Genomic DNA, 27,520 nt, shown 5'->3' on the forward strand with positions numbered 1-27,520 from the left:
ATTACAGTAATTGCTTGAAGTAATAGCTCTCCTAATAAAACAAATGTTTATTCTCCCTGACCATTGGTCGTCTGGGGGTCGTGTTTGAATATGCATGGAGACATGACACGACCTTGTCGGACTCCAGATTTTTTCCGTCTAGCTTCATTTTCTGTAGTTCATACAACAATTTTTCATGATAAACTCTATCAAAAGCTTCTGGTAGTCGATGAAACAGAGATATACTTTTTTCTGGCGATCGAAGCATTTTTTAATGAGTGTTTGAATCGTAAACAACGCCTCTCTTGCTCCAAAGGCTTTTATAAATTCAAACTCCTTTATGTCTATACACATTTTTTATAAATTCGATTCTGTATGATCTTTAAAATATTTTAGTGACTCATTAAGCTAATATAGCTATGAATTGTAAGTTAAGCTATTCCTTTGCTATTACGAAACTTTCATATATTGGAAGTTAAAAAGATGTGTTGTAGTTTTATGTTGTTATCAATAAACGATTGTTAGTCCATATGAACTTTAATTATATGAAACAAGTGGCAAAAGATTCAGAAACTTGGCTTGACAACGGAATATTTGAAAGAATCAGACATTTCGTGTTACTTACAATACGTGTTTAGTCTTTCTTTTTTTGGACTCCGAAGACGTAGGCGATTATTTTGTGATTGATATTGGAGGAATTTTACCCAGACAACCAGTAGTTCAAAAATTTGCATTGCCATTCGAACATTTTCCAATTTTTGCAGGTTCTGAAAAATGTTCAAATAGATGCCTATATTAAAGTAGAAGTACTAGTATTCCTAAAAACCAATACGTCTTAAAAGAACTTTCATTGAACATCAAATACGTTGAAAAAACGTATAACTGCTTTTGAGTTTGTAAAAAATATGTCAAGAAGGCATCAACTAACAACTACATTTCTAATTTCTGGTGTATATTATATCTCTTTTCCTCAAAATCCAAGTTTCAGAAGGAGATTCAATTTCTGGGAATTTCGTAATGGGCGGGAGCCAGTTCATGTATCGGTTTGGGAGCCAATTCGTGTAGGATTAAAGTGGTTTATAGAGTTCGGGAGCCAGTTAAGGTGCGCCGGATTGGCTGGCCTGGTTTTATTGTTACAACTGGTGCCATAGGTATCAATTTTTTTAATGTTACAATTGGTGCCCAAAGTGGCAACTTTTTTTTCCTTTCTTTTGCCTACAAGTAGTCCTACCAACGTAAGACAGATACCTTTTCCCTTTTCCCTTTTCTTACTTTATTCTTTTCCTAGTTTTGTTTGATTTTTATGAAACCCCCTTCTGATAGTATGATATGTATACTACATCTATATATATATATATATATATATATATATATATATATATATATATATATATATATATATATATATATATATATATATGAAAATTACTTAGTTCTCGGGAAGAACCGCGTTGAGAATTTATTACTCGACGTTTCGGCACCCATTTTGGAGCCATTATCAAGAGTGAATCGGTTCGAGTTCGGAGTCTCAATCTGCCTACTCCCCTCACTCGAGACTTACCAGTATCGTCTTCTGTATTACAAGAACTGTCTCTCGGCACTGAGGTCTCAATCTGCCTACTCCTCAGTGTCGAGTGACTATATGTATACAGGTGTGTGTGTGTGTGTGTGCGTGCGTGTGGGCGTGTGTGTGTGTCCGTTCGGCTCGCAGAGATAAGAATACGGCCGTGGCAAGAAGGCTCTGCCTGTCGTAAGAGGCGACTAATTGTTAGGAGTCGAGAGGTGAAGAGTGTATGTGTGTGGGTGTGTGTGTGTGTGGGTGTGTGTGTGTGTGTGTGCGTGTGTGTGTGCGTGTGTGTGTGACCAGAGAAACGGATCTTTATTACCTATCTGTCTATCGCTAAATATTTCATCAAGCAATGTGCTGACCCCTCGAATTTTATGAGCCGGTACTCCATATTGTTGAAATCAAGCCTCATTATCCTTATTATTATGTAAAGCGTGCAGTTCCGGTACAATTACATGCAGTAACGCTCTCCATTTAAATTTTCGTCGTAATTCATGAGAGCGACTATGTTATTATTTTTCACAGCACAAAACACGTTGAAAGAAAAGAATACTTGAAGTTTACGTGAGCTGGGGATTTTCGTCACTCCAGAAGTGACTTTGGTGGTTAAACATACCATTTTTTGCAAACTTCGATTCGTCACACCAAATAATTGTTTTGTAAAATCTTGATCTTGGCCTTACATTATCTCTAGGATGTAAATGTTGAGCTAGTGTATACGAATAAAGGGTCCAATGATGTTTTTAAAACTCTGTGAATTGTTCGAGTATATACCTGTAACAATTGCTTACATTACCGTAAGGATGAATTTGGATTAGCTGCAAAATATCCCAAGATATCCATATTTGTAAGTCTTGGGTCCTGTGGCTTATAAACTGATCAAACTGGAGACAGTTGTTCAACAAACGTTTTACAGTTTTATGATCTGGTCGAGGCTACTCAGGATATCTCTCATCAAAAACACGGCAAGCTCTGGATACTATTCTGTTACACTCACCGTAAATTATAATTAAATTTAAAAAATCATCATTTGTGTATCCTAAATGAGCCATTGTTATTTTGTAAAGAAAATTAGACAAATTATTATTATAACTGTCACTCAATGACAAACAACAAGGTTACTATTAAACATTAACAATAACTGATATTATTGTCAGAATATTCCATAGGCTACTTGAAAAATAAATTTTTTGTGACAAAAATGTATAAAGTTAATTTATTTGAAAACTGCAAGAGATAGGTATAGGGAATACTGATACAGATCGACAGTAAAAAACATATTTTCTAAAATAATGAATCACATACAGGGTGTGCCATTTGTAAAAAGGAATTAGGCGAAAATTTACGATGCCGGTTTTATGCCAATTTTGACAGCACCCTGTATAATGAAAAACGCTATATATATATATATATATATATATATATATATATATATATATATATATATATATATATATTGTTATGATGTATTGTTTGTGAATGATGAGCAATGAGTGTTTTTAATAATATAGGGTTTTTATCGCGGTTCTCAAAGAATTAGTTTGTAAGCACTTTTTAAATTATCTTTATTATATCTATTATGAAACACACATGTCATATATATCTAACATAACCAATGTAAAATTTAAAATAAACTATCTTTAAATTAAAATTCTTATTAAACTAATTAAATTCTATAGACAATGTAAAATTTAAACAAACTATCTTCAAAATTGAAATTGTTATGACACTAACTAAATTATATTAACAAAATTTTGTACCTTTCTTTCACTGAATGCCTAAATGAACTGTTTTCCACTATATAGATTCTAATCACCACTCAATGTCTTCGTTCTCAGCTTTGGTTATCCTTGTTTTTGTGAAATTACTTTTTTCAATTATCAGCTTCCACCAATTTAAAATATTTTTCTTCACCAGCATTTATAAACCACCAAGCAAACCAGCAAACAGCATTTATATTTATTCTTCTTTTCAATATACCAATATCCAATCACCAAATATATTATATATTTATATTTATTCTTCTTTTCAGTATACCAATATCCAATCACCAAATATATTATATAATTTTAATTTTCAATTAATACTTCTTGCATTATCCAATCACCATTTATACATAACATAATTTTTAATCTTCAATAATATTTTCTTTATACTGTTTCTTAATCTTCATTTAACTCACTATATTGAACAATTGGACCTTCTGACTGACTGTAATTGATCTGACTTCTTCTTACTAACTGAATGGCTTATTTCATGCTAAATCTAACTAACTTTCATACTAAACTGGCCATCTTGAATCCAAATCACCGAGTATTTATACCTTTTCAATCTTCCAGAACCATCTAGCAAGAAATCCTGTTCGATTTGTTCTATTCCCTACCTATATGAATGTTCTGGAAAAAGTATATCTTGGATCCATAGACATAATCATATTCGAGAACGTTCTATCGTAAACAAAGGTCAAATTTTGTATTCTGGAGAATTCTTTAATTTTCTATTGATAATTTTGTTGACATTTAGGATTTTCAGATCAGAATATACACTTAAATCAGTAACTAACACTTTAATTTAATAAACTACACATTTTAAACAACATATTATTATAACCCCACTTTATATTCGTAATTATTATTTAAACGTCACTTTAAAGAGTATTTTTGGTTGCCTAGTCACATGGCTCACTTAAATATATCTACAACATTATAATTACTAAAATAAAACTTTTTTTACACTTATTACATGCTAATTTCTTAAAAATTTCCTCACATAAATAATTTTTATAAAATTTTCTAGTATATAACTTACTAAAATAACCAAATACGTTTAATATCTAATATTATCTAGTATATAACTTATAAATTAATTTTTTAAACACCAATCATCTCAATATATATATAAGAAATATTGGATATTAGTGACTGTCGATATAAACAAGCAACGCAGTTTATTAGGTCTTCTGACTGCAGCCCTAATAAACTGTGTTATCATATATATATATATATATATATATATATATATATATATATATATATATATATAGTGAGCGGCTAAATTATGGAATATAATTATTATTTCGAGAACCATCGAGTTTTGAGGGAAATCCCGAAACATGTCGATTTTTGTTATAGAATACCCATGTTGTAACGTACATGGAGTAGGGATGATGTCACCGGTGTAGGTGTAGTGACGTAATCGTTAATTTTTTTAAATAGAAATCGGTATAATGCGACACCTCATTTAAACGAGAATTTAATTCTCTATTTAACGACATTACATGTTTAACTAAAATATTTTTTTAAGGGTACAAACACAATTTTTTTTTATTTAAATTCAACTAAATTACAACTAAAAATTTAATTAATAATGTACTTTAAAGTAACCAAATTATGCATAATAATTATTTTAAATTAAATGTTCGAAATGCCATCCATCGGTTTCTTGACAATATGCGAATCTACGGACTCATTCATCAAGTACATTGCGGATGACTTCTGGAGTAATTAGACTAATTTCATGCCTAATTATATCTTTCAAGTCCTGTAAGTTTTGAGATCTATTGACATAAACTTTTGATTTTATGTAACCTCACAGGAAAAAGTCTAGAGGTGTTAGATCTAGCGACCTTGCTGGGCACTTTATAAAACCTCGTCTTCCGATCCACCTCCTGGGAAAGCAATGATTTCAAAATTGACGTACTTCACGTGCGTAATGTGAAGGGGCTCCATCTTGTTGAAACCAGATATTTTCACTAGGTAAATTTGGATTATTGGCATTTGGATACATGTTAGCAAGGACAGGTATAAGTTGATTTCTCAAAAAAGTTAAATAATTTTCTCCTGTTAGATTTTCTTCAAAGAAAAAAGGGCCAATAATTCTGTCATTTTGATCCCTGTCCATACATTTACTTTCTGAGAATATTGCGTGTGTCACTCAGTCATCCAATGTGGGTTTTCTTGACTCCAATATCTGCAATTTTGACGATATAATAAAAACAGTCCTGTCGATCAAAAGAACGTACTGACTCACTTTTCTATCTCCTTTTGGAATTGCCCCTATCTGCTTTACTACGAATCTCTACGGGAATAATAATTTGTTGGTACTTACAAATTCTGCACCCTTTTCATCCGGCAAATTAACTTTAAAAACTTACTGACACTACTATTTCACAAAATCTATACTTTTATTTCAACGTTTAAAAAAACACACACACTTGTCGATTTAATATCTTTTCTCACTTCCCGTCCAACAGCCGATGATTCCCTTTTCCGCTTCAAAAATCATCCTCGTCTCCCAATCCCTTCTATAATTTTCTGTTGGCCAATCCACATCCTCGACTCAATTCTCCAAACGCCAACACTTTCCAATTCCCGTACTGTGTACAAAAATATGAGACAAAAAAAATCTACTTTGTACTAATTCCCTTAATGACTTATTTCGTGGTAACCGAAATTAATCCTTGAAAAAAAATACAGGTAGTTTTTATATTTCAATATAACATTTTGTTTACTTAAGCTTATCTTAAATACCTATCCTAATTTGAAAAGTCCGCAATTTACCGTAAATCTAAATTAAAAAAGTCTCTTTTCTTTACAAAACAATATAACTTCACAACACAATAAAATTAAACCATATATCTAAATATGCTATAACTATAACATGGTTTTACAAATTTTTCTCTCTTCTTCTTTTTCTCTATTAATTATTCTTTATATAAATTTTCTGATCATATCAATAAATATATATATAGATATGAATCTGAGAAATTAGACCAGTTATTAATAATGATGAAAGAAATGAACACAACTCAAAAAGATATGAAGCAAGAACAGAAAGAAATAAAAACTGAAATAAGAGAAATTAAAGAACAACAAAACAAAACAAACGAAGCTCTACTAAAACTGACAGTAGAAAACGAACAATTAAAAAAAGAAAATCAGGATATAAGAAAAGAGAATTCAGAAATAAGGAGAGAGTTACAAGAAATGAAAAAAGCAGTCGAAATAATCGAAAAAAATAGAAAAAAAAACAACATTGTAATAAATGGTCTAAAAATGGATACAAATGAACCAAGCAGCCTAAAAGAAAGAATAAACGGACTTTTTAATAAACATCTTCAAATTGATATTACACCTACAACAGTAAAAAAAATAGGCGAGAATACATGCGTAATAAAACTAAGAAATGAAGAGGAAAAACACGAGATTATGGCAAAAAAATATAAACTAAAAAACGTCGTAGGAGAGAAAGTATTCATCAATGATGACTTGACCAGAGAAGAGAAAGAAAAGCAGAAACACCTAAGAAATTTTGCAAAAAACGAAAAAGAGAAAGGCAAAGACGTCAAAATTGGTTACAACAAGGTGTTAGTAAACCAAGAAGAATGGAGATGGAACAAAATAAAAAAGGAACTTGAAAAACATCCAAAAAACTAGAAAACTACACCCACACGAGGAACATTGATAACGACCAAAGCAACGGAAAGGATCTGACAATGACGACCAGGGCGACGAATAGGAATAACGATAGGAAAAAGCACGATGCAAAGGTAAACAAGGATGAGAATAGAAAGAAGATGAAAGATATACCGCAGAAAAAAGGAGAGATAAAAATGGGAACATGGAACGTAAGAAGCATCAATGGAAAAGAGGTAGAACTTGTAGAAGAAATGATCAGACAAAAAATAGAAATATTAGGAATAACGGAAACGAAAATGAAAGGAAGAGGTTTTAAGAAGATACACAAAGGATATTGGTTATTTTGGGTAGGAGCTGATGCAAAGGAGAGAGCAAAAGAAGGCGTAGGGATAATAATTGCACCGAATAGACTACAATACGTTATAGAAGAAACATATGTTAACCAGAGAATATTATCGCTGAAAATGAAACTGATAGACGAGGAAATATGGACAATAATAACAGCCTACGGAGTAAATGAAGATGCAAAAAAGGAAGAGAAGGATAAATTTTTCGAGGAGCTCCAAATGCAAATTGACAATGGGGAAGAAAATATAATTGTAATGGGAGATCTAAACGGTAGAGTCGGAAATAATAACAATGGAATTGAGGAATGCATGGGAAAAGAAGGAGAAGAAATACTAAACAAAAATGGCGAAAGAATAATAGAAATATGTATGGAGAATAAACTTGTTATAACAAATACAAAATTTAAACATAAAAAAGTACACAAATACACGAGAGTACAAGAAAGTAGAAATGAAAAATCAATCATAGATTACTTTTTGGTAAGTAGCAACAAATGGAAAAGAGTACAAGACACGAAAGTCAAAAGAGGCTCAGAGATTGGCAGTGATCATCATCTAGTAATAATGAGAATGAGAACAGCAAAAGAAAATGAAGAAAAGAGGAGAAAGGTAGTAAATGAAAAAGTAAAAAGCTACAAATTAAAAGAAGAAAGATATAAGAAGATATTCCAAGAAAAATTAGACAATATTTTGAAAGGTAGGGCAAAAACTGCTAGTATAGAGGAAAAGTGGGAAAATCTCAAGACCAGCTTAATCATAGCTGCTGAGGAAACTTGCGGGAAGACAAAAATAGCAAATAATAGCATGAGGAGAACTGAATGGTGGACGGACGAAATACGAAGGAAAGTAAAGAACAAAAAAGAAAAATGGAAGAGATATCTAAGTACAAAGCGCCCTGAAGATTATGAGGCATATAAAGAAAAAAGAAAAGAGGTTAAAATAGCTGTAAAAGCAGAAAAAGAAAGGTCATGGGAAAAGTTTGGACTAAAAATGACAAATAATTATAGAGAAAACCAAAAACCCTTCTATGGCGCATTAAAACAGCTCAGACAAAAGAAAGAACACATGATGCCGAATATAAAAGACAAGAATGGAAAGGTAATAACAGAAGAAAACCAAATAATGGAAAGATGGAGAGAACATTTCAAAGAGCTAACTCATACAGACGAAGACAACATAGTGGAGATACAAGAAATTAATGAAGAACAAAAAGTAGAACCCATAACAACAGAGGAACTAGAAAAGGCAATTGAAAGAGTTAAATTAGGCAAAGCACCAGGCAAGGATGATATCACCCCGGAAATGATAAAATTCATGGGAATAGAGGGAGTGGACAGCATGAAAGAACTAATGAATGATATCATAAAAAGAGCAGAAATACCACAGGACTGGAAGAAAGACATTATACTACCAATACACAAAAAGGGCGACAAGAGAAACTGTAATAATTACCGAGGTATTACTATATCAAGTATTCCTGGGAAGGTATTCGCAAGAATAATAGAAACAAGAATAAAAACCCAAATAGAACCAACTATGGAAGATACACAATGTGGATTCAGGAAGGACAGAAGCACGCAAGACCACATATTCACAATAAGACAAATAAGTGAGAAAGTAATCAATAAAAATAGAGAAATACATATATGCTTTATTGATCTGGAAAAGGCGTTTGACAGAATACAAAGAAAGGACGTATGGAGGACATTAAAGGAAAGAGGAGTTGACAGGATAACAATTGATGTAATAAAGGATATGTACAATAATAATACAAATACGGTGAGAACCAACAACGAGGAATCCGAAGAATTTACTACAAGTCAAGGCCTCAAACAGGGATGCGTGTTGAGCCCACTGCTGTTCTCAGTGGTACTGGATACAGCAATAAAGAAAGCCAAGAGAAGAATGAGAAAACTAACATTAGGATACTGGCAAATGAAACAGACTCAACTATCAGAGCTTCTATTTGCAGACGACATGGTTTTGATAGCAGAAAACAGAGAAGACCTTCAGAACAACCTTGAAATCCTAGAAGAAGAACTGCCAAACATAAATATGAAAATAAATACAGAGAAAACAAAAACAATGATAATTTCAAATAAGAGAAAGACACACGCAATACAATTAAACGGAAAACAACTAGAACAAGTGGAACATTTTAAATACCTAGGAGCAATAATTGAATCAAACGGTAAACAAGACATGGAAATAAATGAGAGAATGGGACGAACAGGAAGCTTATTTAACACTATGAAAACAACATTTTTGGGGAAAAAAGAAATACCGGAGAAGGTAAAAACGGCAGTCGTTAAATCAGTAGTTAGACCTACAATCATATATAATAGCGAGTCATGGACATTGACTGGGAGACAAAAATCTCGAGTCAATGCTATGGAAATGAGGTTCCTGAGGAAAATAGCAAACAGAAAGAGGACAGACAAAATACGAAACGAAACAATCAGACAAAACCTAAAAATAGAACCAATAAACGAAAAAATAGTAGAGGGTCAACTAAGATGGTTCGGACACGTGTGTAGAATGTCGAATGAAAGATTAACAAACTGAGTGTTTGAAACGAGAATGCAAGGGAAAAACAAACGAGGAAGACCAAGAGTTAGGTGGGTAGACGAAATCAGAAAAGAAGTTGAGAAGAAAGGATTGACATGGGAAAGTGCACGAAATCTAACACAAGACCGGATAGCATGGAGACAACAGTGCAAATCTTAACCCCACCAGCCTTACACCTAACGGTAGAAAGGCTTAGGACTAAGTAAGTAAGTATATATATATACATATATATATATATATATATATATATATATATATATATATATATATATATATATATATATATATATATATATATATTATATATATATATATATATATATATATATAGTTTGAGTTTAGTTCTTGAACCTTAATATATATTTTTTTAGTGGATTTTCTTGGGCTTAGGTTCATAAAAAAATTTTGATTTGAGACTGACATTTTCATATATTTTTTCGACGTTTCGGCAGGGAATCCATGCCTTTTTCAAGAAGTAATATCGACTAAAAAAACATTTTATGACAGACATAATACGGTTTTAAAGTTAAACTTTTGACTTACCAATCATGTAAAAATTCGGTACTAACAAGTAGACCTCACAATTAAAATAATATTAAAAACATAGGACGTACCCACTAAGTCACTACATGTAAAATGTATTTTAAATCTAATGTGTTGTTTATTGATGTTAGTTTATCGTTTAAACAATCAGTTATTTTAACATCATAGGCGTTCTGAGATTGTCTTTTTATGTGTTTTTAAATTAAGTTAAAATATATTTTGTTCAAATTTTTGACATCTTTTTTATCATTTATTGCATTATTATTGTTTTTTTATTTGTATAGACTCTAGAAGCTCTCTCTTCTTCCTGTTGGGTTCACTTTTTAGGATCTTGGTTTTCTCAAAATCAAATTTATGTTTTTTTTTCGTTTTCATGTTTTGTGAGGGCGGTTGAGATTTTTTTGTCATATTTGTGGGAACGTATTCTTGAGTTAAGTAGCTGACTGGTTTGTCCAATATAAACTCCATCACAATTCGAGCAGGGAATTTCATATACAACATGAGATCTTTTTAATAGAGGGGTTTTTGTTTTTAATCTTGTAAAATTCTTTTTCAAAAGATTGTGCCCTTTATGAGCAACCGTAATATTATGTTTGGACAGAAGATTTGCAATATGTTCTGATAATCCTTTTATATAGGGAAGAGACATATAGTTTTTCTTTACCGTGTTGGTTTCATTGTTATTATTGTTATTGTAAAATTTATGCAGTCGAGATTTGAAAGTGTTGTCGATAAGGTGGCGTGGGTATGAATTAAGTGTTAGTGCTGTTTTTGCTTTTTTAATGGCCTGAGGTCTATTGATAGGATCGGAGCCGATAGAGCTATTAGATTATCCGATCCTATCAATAGACCTCAGGCCATTAAAAAAGCAAAAACAGCACTAACACTTAATTCATATATATATATATATATATATATATATATATATATATATATATATATATATATATATATATATATATATATATATATATATATATATATAATAACATAATAGGAACACTTGTGGAAGTTCAAACTGAATTGAAATGCAGTCTAGTATTTGGCCATTATAATTAAAATAACAGCCTGGTACGCTAGCAGCGGCATCTATGCGAAGTCGGGAGACATCTCTTTGATAACAAATTGGGTGAACCGCATCTATCATGCGGTTATAGACATGCATCTATCACTGTTCACATTTGAAAAACACTATCCTTTTTCGCTCTTAACGTAGAGAAAAGACTTTAAAATGAAATTAAAAAATTTCAATTCGAATTGAAATGAAACGTTCGATTATATACCTATTTTATTTTACTGTTTGCGAGACATGCCATTCCATTTTACTTTTGTTATTCACTCGCATTAACCTTTTCTATTTGTGTTAAACGTTTTAACGTTTGGCATTCCTTTCCTCAGGGAGCTGTAGCTTCCTCCGTAGTTATTGTTAATTGTTGCCCTGGAAACCATCAGGGTCTTCTAACTCCATTGCGACAACTTCGTCGCGTTGTTCCTTTAGTGATGCTTTCCCAAGTTTACATGTCAATTTTGTTTTCCTGTTTTGCGAGACATGTAATTACATTTATATATATATATATATATATATATATATATATATATATATATATATATATATATATACAGTGTAGGTAAAAGTTTATGGTCGGTATGGACCTTACGTGAGATGGAGTGAGAAACACCTATTTAAAAAGAGAGAGGTATATTAGGTCCGCCCTTTATATCGCCGAAAATACATGAGTGGAAATAATAAAAAAGGGGAAATTCAACGTTGCCAAACTTATTGGTTTTATTTGACCTGTTGTCTTTTTAGCATTTGAACAATGTTCTAAGATAATCAAATTTGGGCGAAATGGATTTAAATGGCAGCTTACTGTTTTTATTGGGAATATGCCACAATTTTACTTTACAGTAAGTGTTATTTAATATTTTGATTTCCATTTCGGAAATCGTTTTATATAAATAAAATTTATGAATGTTTCGTATTTTAAGTACGATTTCCGAATTAAAAATCTAAACATCAAAAAAGCTTATTTTAAAGTCACATTGTGCCTTATTTCCAATAAAAATAATAAACTGCATTATAACGCCAACAATAAAAAAGCTTCATTAAAAATTATTTGGCAACGGCGCGTTGCAACAGCAATATTATTTCAGCAATAGCGGTATTCAACAGGCGGTACCTAAGAAACTAGAGGTGGGACGTTGACATTTTTATCGTTAACGAAACTGAATCGTTTTTCGTAAACAAGTAACTAGTTGATTGTTACCGGTAACTAAAAAAACTAAAACTAAACAATACAAATAGTAAATCGTACTTATATTTACATTACACGTTATTATTAAATCGCGAATCGTCTAAATTGACATTTAAAAACATAAGTTTTTCTACTTTACTTCTCGTTAACCGTGTTCTTCTTTTATTTAAAATTAAATCAAATTTTGAACATGTGTTCACATTTCCAATATTTTATGAATATAGTGGTTAAGTTAGGATATATATGGCGATGGTTTTTCTACCATTGTAATGGACTCTCGATACAGGTGTAGGTTTAGATGAGTCATGTAGAATTAATTGATCAAAAATAGTTAAGTCATCTTTATCGGTTTCTTTTTCTTGTACTGGTTGATTTTCAATAGTACAATCTTCTTGTTCTTTAATTATAGAAGTAACCAGCTTCTTAACTCTTTCTTTTGTTTTTTTAGCTTCATTTTTATCAGAAAATTCCTGCGCTTTAACTCGTGAATCCATAAATATACATAATGACAATGTGCCACGCTGTTCTATCCCTCTAAATCTTTTTGCTAAACCCGATATTAGTAATTGTACTACGTCGGATACTATGGATGTAAGGTTACTGTTTGCTAAAATTTTATTCCAAGATTCTTGCAGGCAGCGTACCATAACAATCACTGAAATACCCTTCAAGTATTTTTGGCCACTCATTGTACTTGTTATTTCTTTAACAGGCCGTAAAATTTGGGAAAGTTGAGAACAAATAATCCAGTCTTCATTATTTAGATTTGGTCTAAGTATAAGTCTGTATTAACTAATACCAATGTGGAACGGATTGCCTCTTCTAACTCGGTCATTCTTTTTAACATGTAATAGGTGAAGTTCTACCTAGTTTCCACGTCTTGGATTGGCCGTTTGGGAACTTTGTTATGTTGTAATTGATATTTAAAAGCCTTTCTGTAGATAAGGTACTTTTTTTGAAATGTGTTTGTTGCCGAATTGTCGAAAAAAAGACTTTTTATTTTATCTATTTGTACACGATAGCATTTAAGTACGCCCCTACCAATAAATTTAACGTATGAGCAAAACAATTTAAATGTTTTCATTCCAAAAAATATTTAATAGCTTTGACCATATTTGAGGCATTATCAGTTACTGCAAAATGTACTCTTCGTTATAGACCCCACTGATTAATAATTTCACTAATTTCAAAGGCGATGTTTTCTGAATTATGGTTTCCAGAAAAATGCCAGCAGCCTAATAAAACCGTTTTAAATTCTAAATTTTCGGGTAAATATTGTCCTGTTAATGCGATGTAACTCTCAGTTACTCCAGATGTCCAGAGGTCAGTAGTACTTACTTAATCAGTAGACCCATTTGTACCTTTCGGTGTTGGGCCGTTTAAAATACAATTCATTACATTACAATATTTGACAGTCTTCTGAGGTGTCCTAGCTCTTAACGAACTTTCTCCATTCCTTCCTATTGGATGCCATCTGTGTTGCTTCCTGCCAAGTCTTACCCTTACTCTGCAGTATCTGCGAGATGTCACTGTTCCATTCTTTAATGGGTCTTCCTCTTCTGTTCTTCCCTATTGGTTTGGCGTCCCACACTCTTTTAACTTGTCTATTATTGTCCATCCGGGTTAGATGTCCGAACCATGCCAATTTTTTCTCTTTGATTGACTCGAGTATCGGTTTGATTTTGAGTCTTTCTCTTATTTCTTCATTTCTGATTCTATCAGTTCGTTTTACTCCTATCGTTCTTCTGAGGTATTTCATCTCTGCTGCCTGAATTCTGCTCTGATGTCTTTTGTTTAATATCCAATTTTCTGCTCCATATGTCACTGTAGGTCTATATATTGTTTTGTATATTGTCATCTTGGTCTTTGTTGATATTTCTTTGTTATTAAGGAATCCTCTATTTAGTGCTTGGAATAGTTTTCCTGTGTTTTCCATTCTGTTGTTAAGATCATCCTCGATGTCTCCTTTGTTGTTGATTACTGTTCCTAAGTATTTGTATGAATTTGTCTGTATTATTTTTTGTTTGTCTATCATTACTTCTATTTGATCTTCCGTCCCTTGTTTCCTTGATATTTTCATTATTTGAGTCTTCTCTTTGTTTACGTTTAAGTCGTATTTGCTTGCTTCTAGGTTCCATTTCTCTAAGTTGTATTTCAGTTTTTCTGCAGTTTCCGCAATTAATACTATGTCGTCTGCAAATATACACATCTCAGCATTTATCATTTCTGTTCCAACCGACGCAGTATTTCTTGAATGTTTTCTTACATTCTTTCACTATCTCATCTATTACATTTATGAATAGTACTGGGCTGAGACTTCCCCCTTGTCTAACTCCTTGGGTTGTTTCAAATGGTTCTGACTGTATATTTAACATTCTTACTGTATTTGTTGTTTTCATGTATATACTCTTTGTTGCTTCTATCAGTTCTTCACTTACTTGTTTCTTCTTTAGGCTTTCCCATATATCTTTTCTTTTGACTGAGTCGAATGCTTTTTCCATGTCTATAAAGCTCAGATGTATTTCTTTATTTTTCTTTAAGGCTTTTTCTATTACTTGTTGCATGGTGAATATATGGTCTTGTGTGTTGTGTCCTTTCCTGAATCCACTTTGTACATCCTCTAATTTATGTTCTATTTCTTTTCTAATTTTCCTTTGTATTATGGTTTCGTATACTTTTGCTGCTACACATAGTAGTGATATACCTCTATAGTTCCTACAGTCTCTTGTGTTTCCTTTCTTGTATATAGGTATAATTACTGCATTTGTCCATTCTCTGGGTATTACTTTTCTCTTCCATATTAGGTTATATATGTATAACAATTTTTCTTTTGCTTTTACTCCTATATATTTCATCATTTCTGGTGCTACTTCATCGCTTCCTGGTGCTTTTCCAATCTTTATCTTTTTTATTGCTTCTTCCAGTTCTTCTTTTTCTATAGTTTCTGGATTTTCCGTGTTTCTCATGGATACTCTCCTGTTGTGGCTTTCCTTCTCCATTGTATTCGCTTGATTTCCATTCAGTATCAGCTGAAAATGTTCTCTCCATCTTTCCATTATTGTCTTATCGTCGTTTATTATTGTTCCTTCCTTGTTCATTATTTGTTTCAGTTTCGTTTCTTTGTTGCTTCTTAGGTTTTTCAGTGTTCTGTAAAATAATTTTACGTTTTCTGTGCTGTTTTCTTCCATTTTTTCCCCGAATTTTTCCCAACTTTTCTTTTTCTCTTTCTTAACTATCTCTTTAACTTTTGTTCTTTGTCTCTTATAATTTTCATATTTTTGTTGTGCTGTGTCATGGATGTATTCTTTCCATAATTTCTTCTTTTCTTTTATTTCTCTTTTCACTTCATCGTTCCACCAAGATGTTCGTTTCCCTCTGTTGTTATTTCTTGTGGTTCCACATATTGATTTAGCTGTTTTTATCATCGCATTTTTAAATTTTCCCCATTCCTCTTCTATTGTTTCTGTTATTTCCTGTTCATTATCCATCTCTTTCTCTAGTCCTTCTGAGTATCTTATTCTCGTTGTTTCTTCCCTTAGTTTATAAATTTTTATTATTTCTTTGTGTTTTCTGTTTATGTTCTCATTTCTTTTTATTTCTTTTCTTTTGCTTTTGAATGTGGTTTCTAGTAGATAGTGGTCACTACCAATTTCATAACTCCTTTTTACCCTTACGTCTCTTATGCAGTTCTTCTCTGTTTTTTGCACTATAGTATAGTCTGTAATTGATTGTTCGTCTCTTGATTTGACTTCTCTTGTGATCTTGTGTATCCTTTTATGTTGGAAGTGTGTGTTCATAATCACCAGGTTATTGTCTAGACAGAATTCGAGTAGTAATTTTCCATTTTTGTTTAGTTTGTCCTCCCCATAAGGTCCGATGACATTGTTCCATTTTTCTGTTTCTTTCCCCACTCTACTGTTCATGTCTCCTGTGATCACAATTTTCTCTGTACAATGATTTATCACTTCTTGTAATTTGTCCCAGAATTCATTCTTTTCGTTTTTTGTTGCGTCTTCATCTGGTCCATAACATATGATTAAGTTTGTATTGATTTCCTCTGTATCCATATCTATGTCTACTCTTAGTATACGTTCGTTGTAATATATCCAATTTTTTATTTTGTTGATACTCTCCTTCTTTATCATGCACGCTACTCCTGCCTGAGCTCTCTTCGTTTCTTCCACTCCACTGTATATTAGTAACATTCCGTTTTCTAATATTATTGATCTATTTCCTTTTTCCTTTGTCTCTGTTATAGCTACTATTTCAATGTTCTTATCTCTAATTTCTTCCCCCAGTTCTATTTCCTTCCCATTTATACCTCTTACATTTCATGATGCCATTTTCCAAATTGTTTTGTTCTTTTCTGTGTTTAAGTTGTACTTCAATTTGTTTTTACTCCCGTTTGTGTTATTATCTTTAGATCTGCTCATGTCCCTGTTCTGTGCCTGTTTTGTTTCTTGGTCCGTTATTGTGTTTTCTTCAGCTAGTTTTTTGAACTAGTTGGTTCTGTATTGTATGTTATTTTTCCTATCTGGCTTGTTTTTTGATTCCATTTCCACTTAATGCCTTCAATAACTATGAAACCATATCCAATTTTTGTCCTTTTCCCATTAGTCTTTTCATCTGCTGCTATCTTCCTAAGATTTCTTTGTATCTCTATCTCTTTTAATGTTAGATCAAATTCTATATATACTCTATGTTGCTTATAGTTTATTAGTTTACCCTTGGCTTTCAGTATTTTCATTTTATCTTCGAATTTTTTACATTCGATAACACACATTGTTTCATTTATCTTTTGTACCCTATTTATTTCTGATTTTACTCCCATTTTTGTTTCTATGAAGTTCTCCAGTTGCTCTGCTTCTATTGTGTCTATTGGTAAGCCTCTTATAATTAGGTTATTTTTCTTCTTTTCTTTCTGACATGCTTCCAATGCTAATTCTATTTTATCTATTTTTTGTTTCATCGTTGTCATTTCTTTCTTTAGATTTTCATTTTCTCTTATTATTTCTTTCATTTGCAATTTGTATTCACTATTTTCCTTCCTAATTTCTTTTAGTTCCTCAATCATATTACCCATTGTATTTTTTATCTCTTCCAGGTCATTGTTTTTCTTTTTATTATCGCTTGCTATTTGTCTCATTAGTTCCATCATTTCGTTCTGGCTGCTGGTTTCATTCGTTGTTGGTTTCGACCTGTCTGACGTTCGGCTCACTTTTCTGCTCCTGCTAAATATATCTATCTCCTCTTTGCTTTTTCTTTTACCATCTTCATCAACCTTACCATCCGCCATTTTTCTTCTTATTCAAATAATTAGAGTATTTATAAATATAAATATTATAAGTAACGGTTACAAATCTCGACAAGCGCCGCACCTACCTCTACAGTTAAATCTTAGCTATTATTCTCGATCCTAATCAGTTTCGACTTCTACCACTTGTAAATACAAAAATACAATCAATATCAAAACAGCAAATAAATTCAGCCTTTTTATTCTGTATAGTTTTACCGAAACCTGAATAACAGACCTATTGTTTTTGTTGATAATTATTATTGTTTACCGTTCTTAATCACCCGTCCAGCGCAAAAAGCTCAACTCGTTTCGACCACTCAGAAGTTTCACTTTTATCCGTAGGGCAATTAAAACTAACTATTAATTTAATACAGTTCAAAATCAGATAACTGATTATTTACTTACATAAAGGTCCTTTTAAATACACTTTACACTAATTTGCATGCAGATTACACTCGAAACCACCCAAAATTGGAATTTAATTTCGGAGCGACACTACATACGTCCAACTAGTCTGACCGCCAATCAATCAATCATAGTCAGTAGTAATACAGATATTTTCTACTTCTTTAACAACTTTAATGTGATCTAATAATTTGCTCAGTTTTGATATAACATTCATGAAGTAATGAACCTGACAAAGTTTTTCTTGTTGGCGGTTTATATCCAGGAATCCACCCTGCCAACTTTTTAAAAGCTCGTTCTTCAACTATGGAAAACGGATGAAACGAGTTTTTTGCATAGGTTTAGTAAATTCATATCTATTTGTTTCTTTTGTTCTAAACTAATATTTTTATTAATGGAAGTATGTATCACCTTCGAAAATGCAGATGAATCGTAAATCGAAACTCATTCATTAATCAGAATACCTAGTTATTTTATTTTCAACGTTAACCTATAGCCCGACTGTCCACTGTCCCGAAAGAGTTATTTTTAGTTTTGTAGTAGTCTTTCAGATCAACTAATCGTCTTCGTCGACGTAAAGTGTTCGTTGCTCCTCTGTTTACGTCTACACAAACGTAGTTTTTTTGAATCAACCATCAACTAGTTGGCTTACCAGTGAGAAACCGTAGATTCGTAAATGACAAATAATGATTTAAAATGCAGGGATTTTCTGATAAAAATGAAGGTAAAAAAACAAAAGAAAGAGTTAAGAAGCTGGTTACTTCCATGAAAAAAGAAAAAGAAGATTGTACTATTGAAAATCAACCAGTACAAGAAAAAGAAACTGATAAAGATGACTTACGTCTATGGTGTATTTTTGATGAATTGGACATGACTCATCTAAACATACACCTGTATCGAGAGATATAAAAGAAGTCGACATGTATTTGTCAGATGATATATTACCCACAAAAAAATTCGAACGGAGATTGGAACTGTCCATTACTGTAGTGGAAAAACCATCGCCATGTGTATCCTAACTTAACCACTATATTCATAAAATATTGTAGTATTGTAACAAAATCTGTTCCTTGTGAACACATGTTCAAAATCTGAAAAACTTATGTTTTTAAATGTAAATTTAGACGATTCGCGATTTAATAATGTGTAATATAAATGTAAGTTGAAGTTAAATGTGTCAATAGCAATTAAGATTTAGATGTCTCTAGTAGCATACTCTGGTAATTATTTTTTCTATAATTGCCAGAGTAGTCGGTGCGTTTTGGTTTGGTTTGAGTTTTCTTACAAACTCTCTCTGATGACGGGTAGACCCAGAAACACGTGTTAGGGAGTGGTAAGAAACTCAAATTAAATCGAAACGCAACCATTTTCGTATATAAATGTAAGTACTATTTGTATATTTAAAATGTCAAAGACCCACCTCTAGTTTCTTAGGTATCTTAGAATCGGAATCAGAGATATGTAAAATATCTCTGATCGGAACTAATCGTCTCACTAATGGGCAATGGGCGTCAATAAGAAATATGGAGGGGAGACCAAGGGGAAATATGATTGTTATCTTTGTCTACATATTCGCTGAAAATATGATTTTATATCTGTGTTAGATATCCTGTTAAATTTTACCATACCGACCATAAACTTTTACCTACACTGTATATATAATATATTGTTATGATTCTAAAATAGATCAAGAATAAAATAAATGTTTAAGGTTAAGAATTTGTAAATATAATGATTTATAATTAAGATGTGTTTTCGGGGAACAGTGGACTTCAATAGTGAATAGTTTCTAAGAACAATTTGTATAGGAAAAATATTTCTGGGTTATTTAAAAAGTATTAAATATTGTTTAAAATCTTACAACTAATTGTACATGGTTTTGTATCAGATAAAAACTTCAAATTAATGTTTGATAGACAATGGTATTTTTGGCATGTCTTCTTCTTCTCGTGCCACTCCTAACGGAGATTGGAAATCATCATGGCCACTGCGACTTTGTTAGCAGCGCGCCTAAAAAGTTCAATCGAACTACACCCGAACCATTCACGTAGATTACGAAGCCACGATATTTTTCTTCTTCCCACACTTCTTTTGCCCTTAATTTTGCCCTGCATGATATTTCTTAAAAGTTCGTACTTTTCACCTCTCACAATGTGCCCCAAGTATTTTTGGCATGGTATAGTGGCAATTTGTATATTATTTTTCTTTGAAGGTAATGCTATGAATTAGACGTTATCTTTTACAAATACGGATTTGTCTATAGACACAAAAGAAAGATTAGTCGGTATTATCTTCTGTTAATTTAGGGAAAAACTTATGTGGGTAAAACACGCTTGATGTCTTAAAATTTAAAAATAGGAAATTTTGAAGATAGGTAGAAAGAATGAATGTGTATGATTGTCTAGGAAGAACGAGGATAGGAGAATAGGACAGTGGATTTGAAAATTGAACCAGGAAATTTCAATCATTGTATTTTTACCATCCAGAACGAGAAGTCCAGTTTGAGAACAGTGTGTGAAAAATAAGTATTAGTTGTTTGTGAGTTAAGTTGGCGATAGCAGAATAGTTGAAGGCGAATCGAGACCAGGTCGAGAATCCCAAACTCCTTGTATCCGAAGAGACACCTAACTCTGTAAGTAAAGAAAGAAAATTTATATAACGTTTGTACGAGATATCCAGTCGACGCAGGAAAACCATTTGGCTGAGTGTCATTATTATAATTTTGAAACGAGTCGGAGGTTAATTTTGGAGAGAATCTAAACGAGTGCTGTTTTTTGTAACAGTTTTGGAAGGAGGAACACGTGTTTGAAGAATTAGATAGTTTTGTGTGTATACAATCGGGGAATAAATCAGTGTCCATCGAGAAACATGACAGAGAATAAATCAAAAAGGTCAGTCAAATTATTTGTGAAATAAGCGTTGTATTTGTACCATATATGCTTTTTAAAACCCATATCATAAAGTAATTGATTAAAAAGAATTGAATTCACAAATCAGATAATTGGCACATAATAAAATTTTGTTTGTTTTTTAAGAAAGTTCATTCACAATTAATAGAATTTTTATTGTTTTTATGTGTATCTTTTTATTTTAAACCAGTATTGGATTGGATTAATTTCTTTGTTCTAAATATCCAAATAAATTAGTAAATAATAAAAAAAACGCAAACTTTGCTTTTAAGATTACGTTTTAGTTAGAAGATGTGCACGCCTATGTATTTCGAGGTTCGAAGATAGTATTCTCAGAATTTACTCCAGCTTATTTTTCAAAATATATACTATAATTTAATTTGATTTAATTTTATTCTTGTCTACCCTAAAGAAAACCAGCATCCAGAAAATACTAGAAGTCACGAATTGAAGATAAAATATTTTCGTTTGTAGTAAAGAACCCTGAGAAAATCAATCTAATCTAATTTAATTCAATTAAATTTAACTTAATTTAAACTTAAGCAGACCGCTGGGGAACTCCTGAGGTTGTTGCCTTCCTTCTCCTAAACGGCAGGACCGATTTTGATGAAATTGTACATGTGTATTCTGTAGGTCTGAGAATAAGGTTTTATCTATTTTTTATACCCCTGGTAAGGGTGGTTTAATCCAAACATTTTTTAAAATTTTTTAAACCAATTTTTTTATTTTTATATTTTTATGATGTGGCATTAAAAATACATACAGACTTTAATTTTTACCCCTCTATTACTAACACCTTTTTTTAATAACGATATTGGTGTTACAAAGTTAGTCGCCATACTTCTCCAAAATGGCTAAACCAATTTTTATGAAATTTTACATGTGTATTCTGTAGGTCTGAAAGTAGTTCGTTATCTATTTTTCATACCCATAAGGGGTAAGAGTGGTTCACCAACATTTTTTAATTTTGTTTACAAAATTTTTTATTTTTGCTTTTTTACGATGTGGCGTTAAGAAATACAATAGCCCTTAATTTTCACCCTTCTATTACTATTTATTGGACAACATTTTTATTTTTATTTTTTTTACAACGTGGCATTGAACAATACATATTCGCCTCTTTGCTTCAATAATATGTTAAGTTAAAAAGTACAATTTTACAGGAGCGTCATTTTTAACTTAAAAAAAATTATTGTCTCGAAAGGAATGCATTTTTATAGTCCATCTAATATTAACTATAAGTGTTAACTAATTACGTCTCTGAAAATATTAGATAGGCCTGATGATGTAATAAATTTAGCTAAAAATTTGCATATTTACGAAAAAGGTGATAATATGTCACACTTTTCCTGCAAAAATGTAATAAGACGAATGTTACAAACTGACTTATCACGTTGTTGATGATATTATTTTTGTTATGTTACTGGGTTATACAATAAACAAACGTTGTCGAAATAAAATATTTTAGATTTGAGAATATGTTCTTTATTGAAAAAGTGTAACTATAACAACCAATAACAGAACTACAAGGCAAAATTAAAGTGCAATAATTCTTAAATTAAAATTATTTCTTAAAGGTACTTAATAATGTGTAAAAGCTTAAATTCTAAACGAAATAATTTTATTAAATTACGAAAATGTAACACTGAAAATATTGTCTGTCAAAACAAGCAATAACACGTGACTTTTAAAATTACAATGATTCATAAAATGGCCTGTGATATCTTGGAATTAGGTTTTTATTAACCAAATCCATGAGATCCGCTTTTTTCTTTTCAGGCATACCTGGTTTTGCGCTGTATGCATCTCTCAATTCCAAATTGTTGCTCTTTTTCTTTTTATTAATAACTACAGCTTTCTGAAATTGTTTGTCAGCGTATGAATTTTTAAAAAATATAGCATCGGGTTCGCTTTTTTTAAGTTGAATCACCTTTAAACCTGCTAGTTTTACTGTCTCATTATTTTCATCTTTCAGCAAAGAAAAGTTCATTTGATTGCATAAACTCTTCAAGTCAAAAAAATCGGCGAAACACATTTCATTAACATGGAAGGGCTCGCTTTTCTTCCTTGCAGCCTTTACGGCACCAATGAATGCGTCAGGTCTATACATAGGGCCGGATCTTAATTGGCGTTTAATTTCTCTCTCAATTTGAGAATGAGCAGAATCTCCCTCGTTTTATCAAATATTTATGCGTTACTGAGTTAAGATTTTCAATTGTTTTTACTGCGTATAGATACATACAGATCATAAATTTATTTTTTTGCTGGCCTGCACAATTATCCGAGTAAAACACAACGTCCAAATTGTTGGATGTTTCTGAAACTTTCTTAAGGTACTTGTAAACACATGTACCGATTTCATTCACACCTCTATGGGCGTTTGACTCATCCCAAACATAGCTTTCAACACAGTTATTCTGAATGTTGTATATGGTTAAATTAAAAATATTCAATTTCGATTTATAGTAGAAGACCGAGATTTCCCCTTTGGGCACTGGAATACTGCTTGCAAGTCATACACTGCGACCAGAATTTTATTGTCTTTTTTATCATTTTCTTTCTCTATACGTGAGAGAACTTTTTCACTTTGATGTGTTTCGTATTTCTCTTTTATTTGTTGTTTCTCTTCCTCGGTGCTATTTTTATAACCTTCACACACATCACACAAGTCTTTTTTAGGAACAAAAAATGATATGTTGAAGTCTTGAGTAAATATACGGTAGAACATCAAATATGTGGCAAAAGGTACATTTAGTGATTTACACTTTGTAACATAGTCTCTGTGTAGGTCGGTAATCGCTTTGCTGCCATCAATGTAATATCTTTTTGAGTTAGCTCTTATGTAATGAGATTCAATTTTTGGTATTGATTCTATAAATGTTTTAACGCCATTTTTAACGCTTTCATCTACCTTATATCTATTTTCATGACGTCCTAGATTATCTTTCATTGCTGAAATGTTGCTCTCTCTATTTTTCTTCTTTAAGGCCGTTTCAATAGGACGGTTATTAATTGCTAGAGTATTTTTAAAAATAGTTTACACACTCTAGTCTTTACACAGCAACAGTTAAAAAGAAAGCGTTGTTATTGCCACGAGAAGGTGCAATATTCCCATCGGCATCTATTTTAACGTGTCTATATTTTGGGATGACTGCTTCAACACTGTTTGCGATAAATGACCACTGTTTTTCGATGTTTCCTAAATCTCAGTATTCTTTAAATAATTGCAAACGTCGCTCCTCTGTGATATTTAACCGACATTTAAAAGCACATTTTTCTCTGCAAGATGGTTTCAATGTTCGTTCTGGAATGTTTTTCTTTGCCTTTAGTGTTTGATAAGATTTTCCACTATTTCTCAGTTTCTTTACTACATTTTTTTGCCAATTATCTTCTTGCCTCCGTCTTTTTTTCCTACTTTATTTGGACTACAATTTGTATTTGTTTAACTTCTGTTGAGAGGCACTTATATTTTCTTTATCAGATGGGTCACTTTGTATTGGTGTAAGGTTATTAGGTATCATTTCATAGTCTTCCCTAGGTAGCAGATTCACACTTTCATATAAAATATCGTCTTGATTTACTGTGCTGAAAGGTAAATTTTGTTCATCAGAACATGAAGCATTTCTTCGATTACGATGTCTTAGTTCTACATCTTCATAGTCTGGTCTTTTACGGAGTCGTCGGTATCTGTAAAGAAAATTATGATTAGAATATTATCAGAATTAGATAAAAACATGACATGCTTTTGATTACATTAAATAGAATATTACTAGAATTAGGTAAAAAAAATTAAATGCTTTTGATTACATTAAAATGAACATTAATTGAATACATAAAATTACCTTCACTGAAAGAACTACTACTTGATGAGCTGGTTGACGAGTCACTAGACGAGCTACTGCTAGTCGAATTACAACGAGTACGATTCGGAACTGTTAAATCAACTTTTTCTTCTGTTAACATTGAGTCCTCTATGTTTGAAGTTCCATTCTGTATGTTTAATGTTGTGTCATTATCTAAAAAACGGTACGTCAAATTTAATAATATTATATAATAGAAGATAAGAATAAATCAGAAGATAATAGTAATAAAAGTCATATACTCGAACCTGTTAGGCATACCGTACCTGACACAGATATTTAAATTTTACACAAGTTTTCGGTCAATCGTAGCCAGAATCGGCGATAAATGACAGCAAAACCTATCGTCTAATGGGTGCCTAAATAATTCGTAGATAACTAAAACTTACATACCTGTACTACTCATTAGAACGGAATTGTTCGATTTCTCGGTTGCCATTGCAAGTTCAAGGATCCTCTTAGATCGCGATTCCATCTGAAAAAATAAGTACATACTAGTTATTTATTTTAGTATGAACAATGTAATATTTAAAAATAATCCTCATAAAAATATTGTTTTTTTCTGGAAGAACGAAACATCAGTATGTATCTTGATCTTGTTTTTTGTACTGGGAAAACTTTTATCATATACAACGTGGTATCCGTAGATAACACAAAGCAAAGTTTATATATTTTCAGCAATAGTGTGACACGAAGATATATACCAATTCACACTCCAAGGACATTTTTCAACAACACTGTTTTAAAATAGACATATCACACTATAGAATAAAAAAATAATATTTAATGAATACATACCTTTGCAATCACAATGTAATATTGTGGTGATATCACGTTCTTGTCGAAAAACTAGTGCACCTTCCTCCTCGCGCGCGGAGTGACAACTGTCTTGTCTCGTTGAAACAAAGCACTCTGAAGAAAGAGATAGCGTGACATCGCAAAGTAGCACCTTTCCGCTGTCTCTTTTCCTTATATATTTGCCATTACTCACTGAATAGATACCGCGTTTTCGGAGAAAATAAAGTTTGACACGGCGGTTTTAATTATCAAATAAAAAAAAATTGAGTTTTTGCACTTGTCACGTTATTGAAGCAAAGAGGCGTTATAACCTTTAATTTTCACCCTTCTATTACCAACCCCTATCTTTTAATAGCGAAATTAGTGTGACATACTTATTTGTGTCACAGAGTTAGTTGCCACATTCTTTCGAAACGGCTGGACCGTTTTTTTATTAGATTTTATATGTATATTCGATTGAATCTACTACTCTGCTATGCAGAGTTTTTGAATTCATTGGAATTGCCTGGACACCCACTCAACAATTTACAGTTAAAAGTAGGATCAGTTGTCAGTATATCATGTATTATAAAATTAACAGTATAGTCGGTTTTATTTTTTCACACCTCAGCGCGATCCACCGCTCCATTCGTAGCCCGAGATAAGAAAACTATACTTCCAAAAAACTATACACAATGAAGTTGTATGTTACAAATAAGTTTTTTATTGCAAGTTAAGACGCCTGTGTTTTTTGAGATAAATTCTTCAATAACCAATTCATTCAAATTTGGAATTTCTTGAATATTTTTTTTTTCAAGTCACAACATTGCGAGTACAGTTAGTCGATCCTGTCCCATAGTACTTCTAGGAAAAGTTTTGATACGTTTCAATGTAAAGAAACATCGTTCTACTTCTACGGTTGTCATTGCCATCGTAACAAGTACTTAAGAATTACAATTATTTCGGAAAAATTCTTCGAAAAGTTCTTTAAAATCGGATCTTCTATAAATAATATCCAATTAAGTCCTTAATTTGTTTACTACTACTACTAAGGATTTCCACAGTTTTCACTGTCTTCCTTCACTCAACCGTTTTCTCCAATTTTCCCTGTCATTCCAGTCTCCATCTCGCAGGGTTCTTTTCTCCATAGCCTCGTCGATTTCGTCTCTGAATGACCTTCGGGGTCTTCCTCTCTTTCTTCTTCCAATCGGGCTCCATTCTGTGATTTTGTTTATCCAGCGTCCTCTGTTTGCTCTTCTGAGATGACCGTACCAGGATAGTCTCTTCTCCTCTATATAGTCGATTATGTCTGATTGCACTCCCATTCTCCGCTTAATCTCTGCGTTTTCAATTCTGTCTTTTTGTAAGTCTACAGCTTCTCCTCAGGAACTCCATTTCTACTGCTCTTATTCTACTTCTATTTCTCTTGTTTATTGTCCAGTTTTCGGACCCATATGTCAGGATACTTCTTGTCAGGGTATTATATATTCTCTTTTTTGTCTTTATCGTAATGTTCTTATCCCACAACACTGAGTTTAGTTGTCTTATACAGTTTCTTGTTTGTCTCAGTCTGTTGTTTATATCTTCTTCTGTTGTT

The 27,520-nt window shown here is 32.0% G+C and overlaps 2 protein-coding genes across 2 annotated transcripts in view; one reads left to right on the forward strand and one right to left on the reverse strand.

Moving 5' to 3' along the window:
- Nucleotides 1–27,520, forward strand: part of sel (canopy family protein seele) — a 178,126-nt gene that overhangs the window by 23,001 nt on the left and 127,605 nt on the right. The gene's annotated exons all lie outside the window — the stretch shown is intronic.
- Nucleotides 24,933–25,891, reverse strand: LOC140446119 (uncharacterized). The gene is made up of 3 exons (XM_072538652.1): nt 25,540–25,891; nt 25,129–25,302; nt 24,933–24,973 (listed from the first exon to the last, which is right to left on the reverse strand). The coding sequence occupies exons 1-3, from the start codon at nt 25,637–25,639 to the stop codon at nt 24,933–24,935; spliced, it is 315 nt and encodes a 104-aa protein (XP_072394753.1). The 5' UTR covers nt 25,640–25,891.

Source organism: Diabrotica undecimpunctata, chromosome 7 (genome assembly GCF_040954645.1).
Source record: "Diabrotica undecimpunctata isolate CICGRU chromosome 7, icDiaUnde3, whole genome shotgun sequence".
In the NCBI taxonomy this organism is placed as follows: domain Eukaryota; kingdom Metazoa; phylum Arthropoda; class Insecta; order Coleoptera; family Chrysomelidae; genus Diabrotica; species Diabrotica undecimpunctata.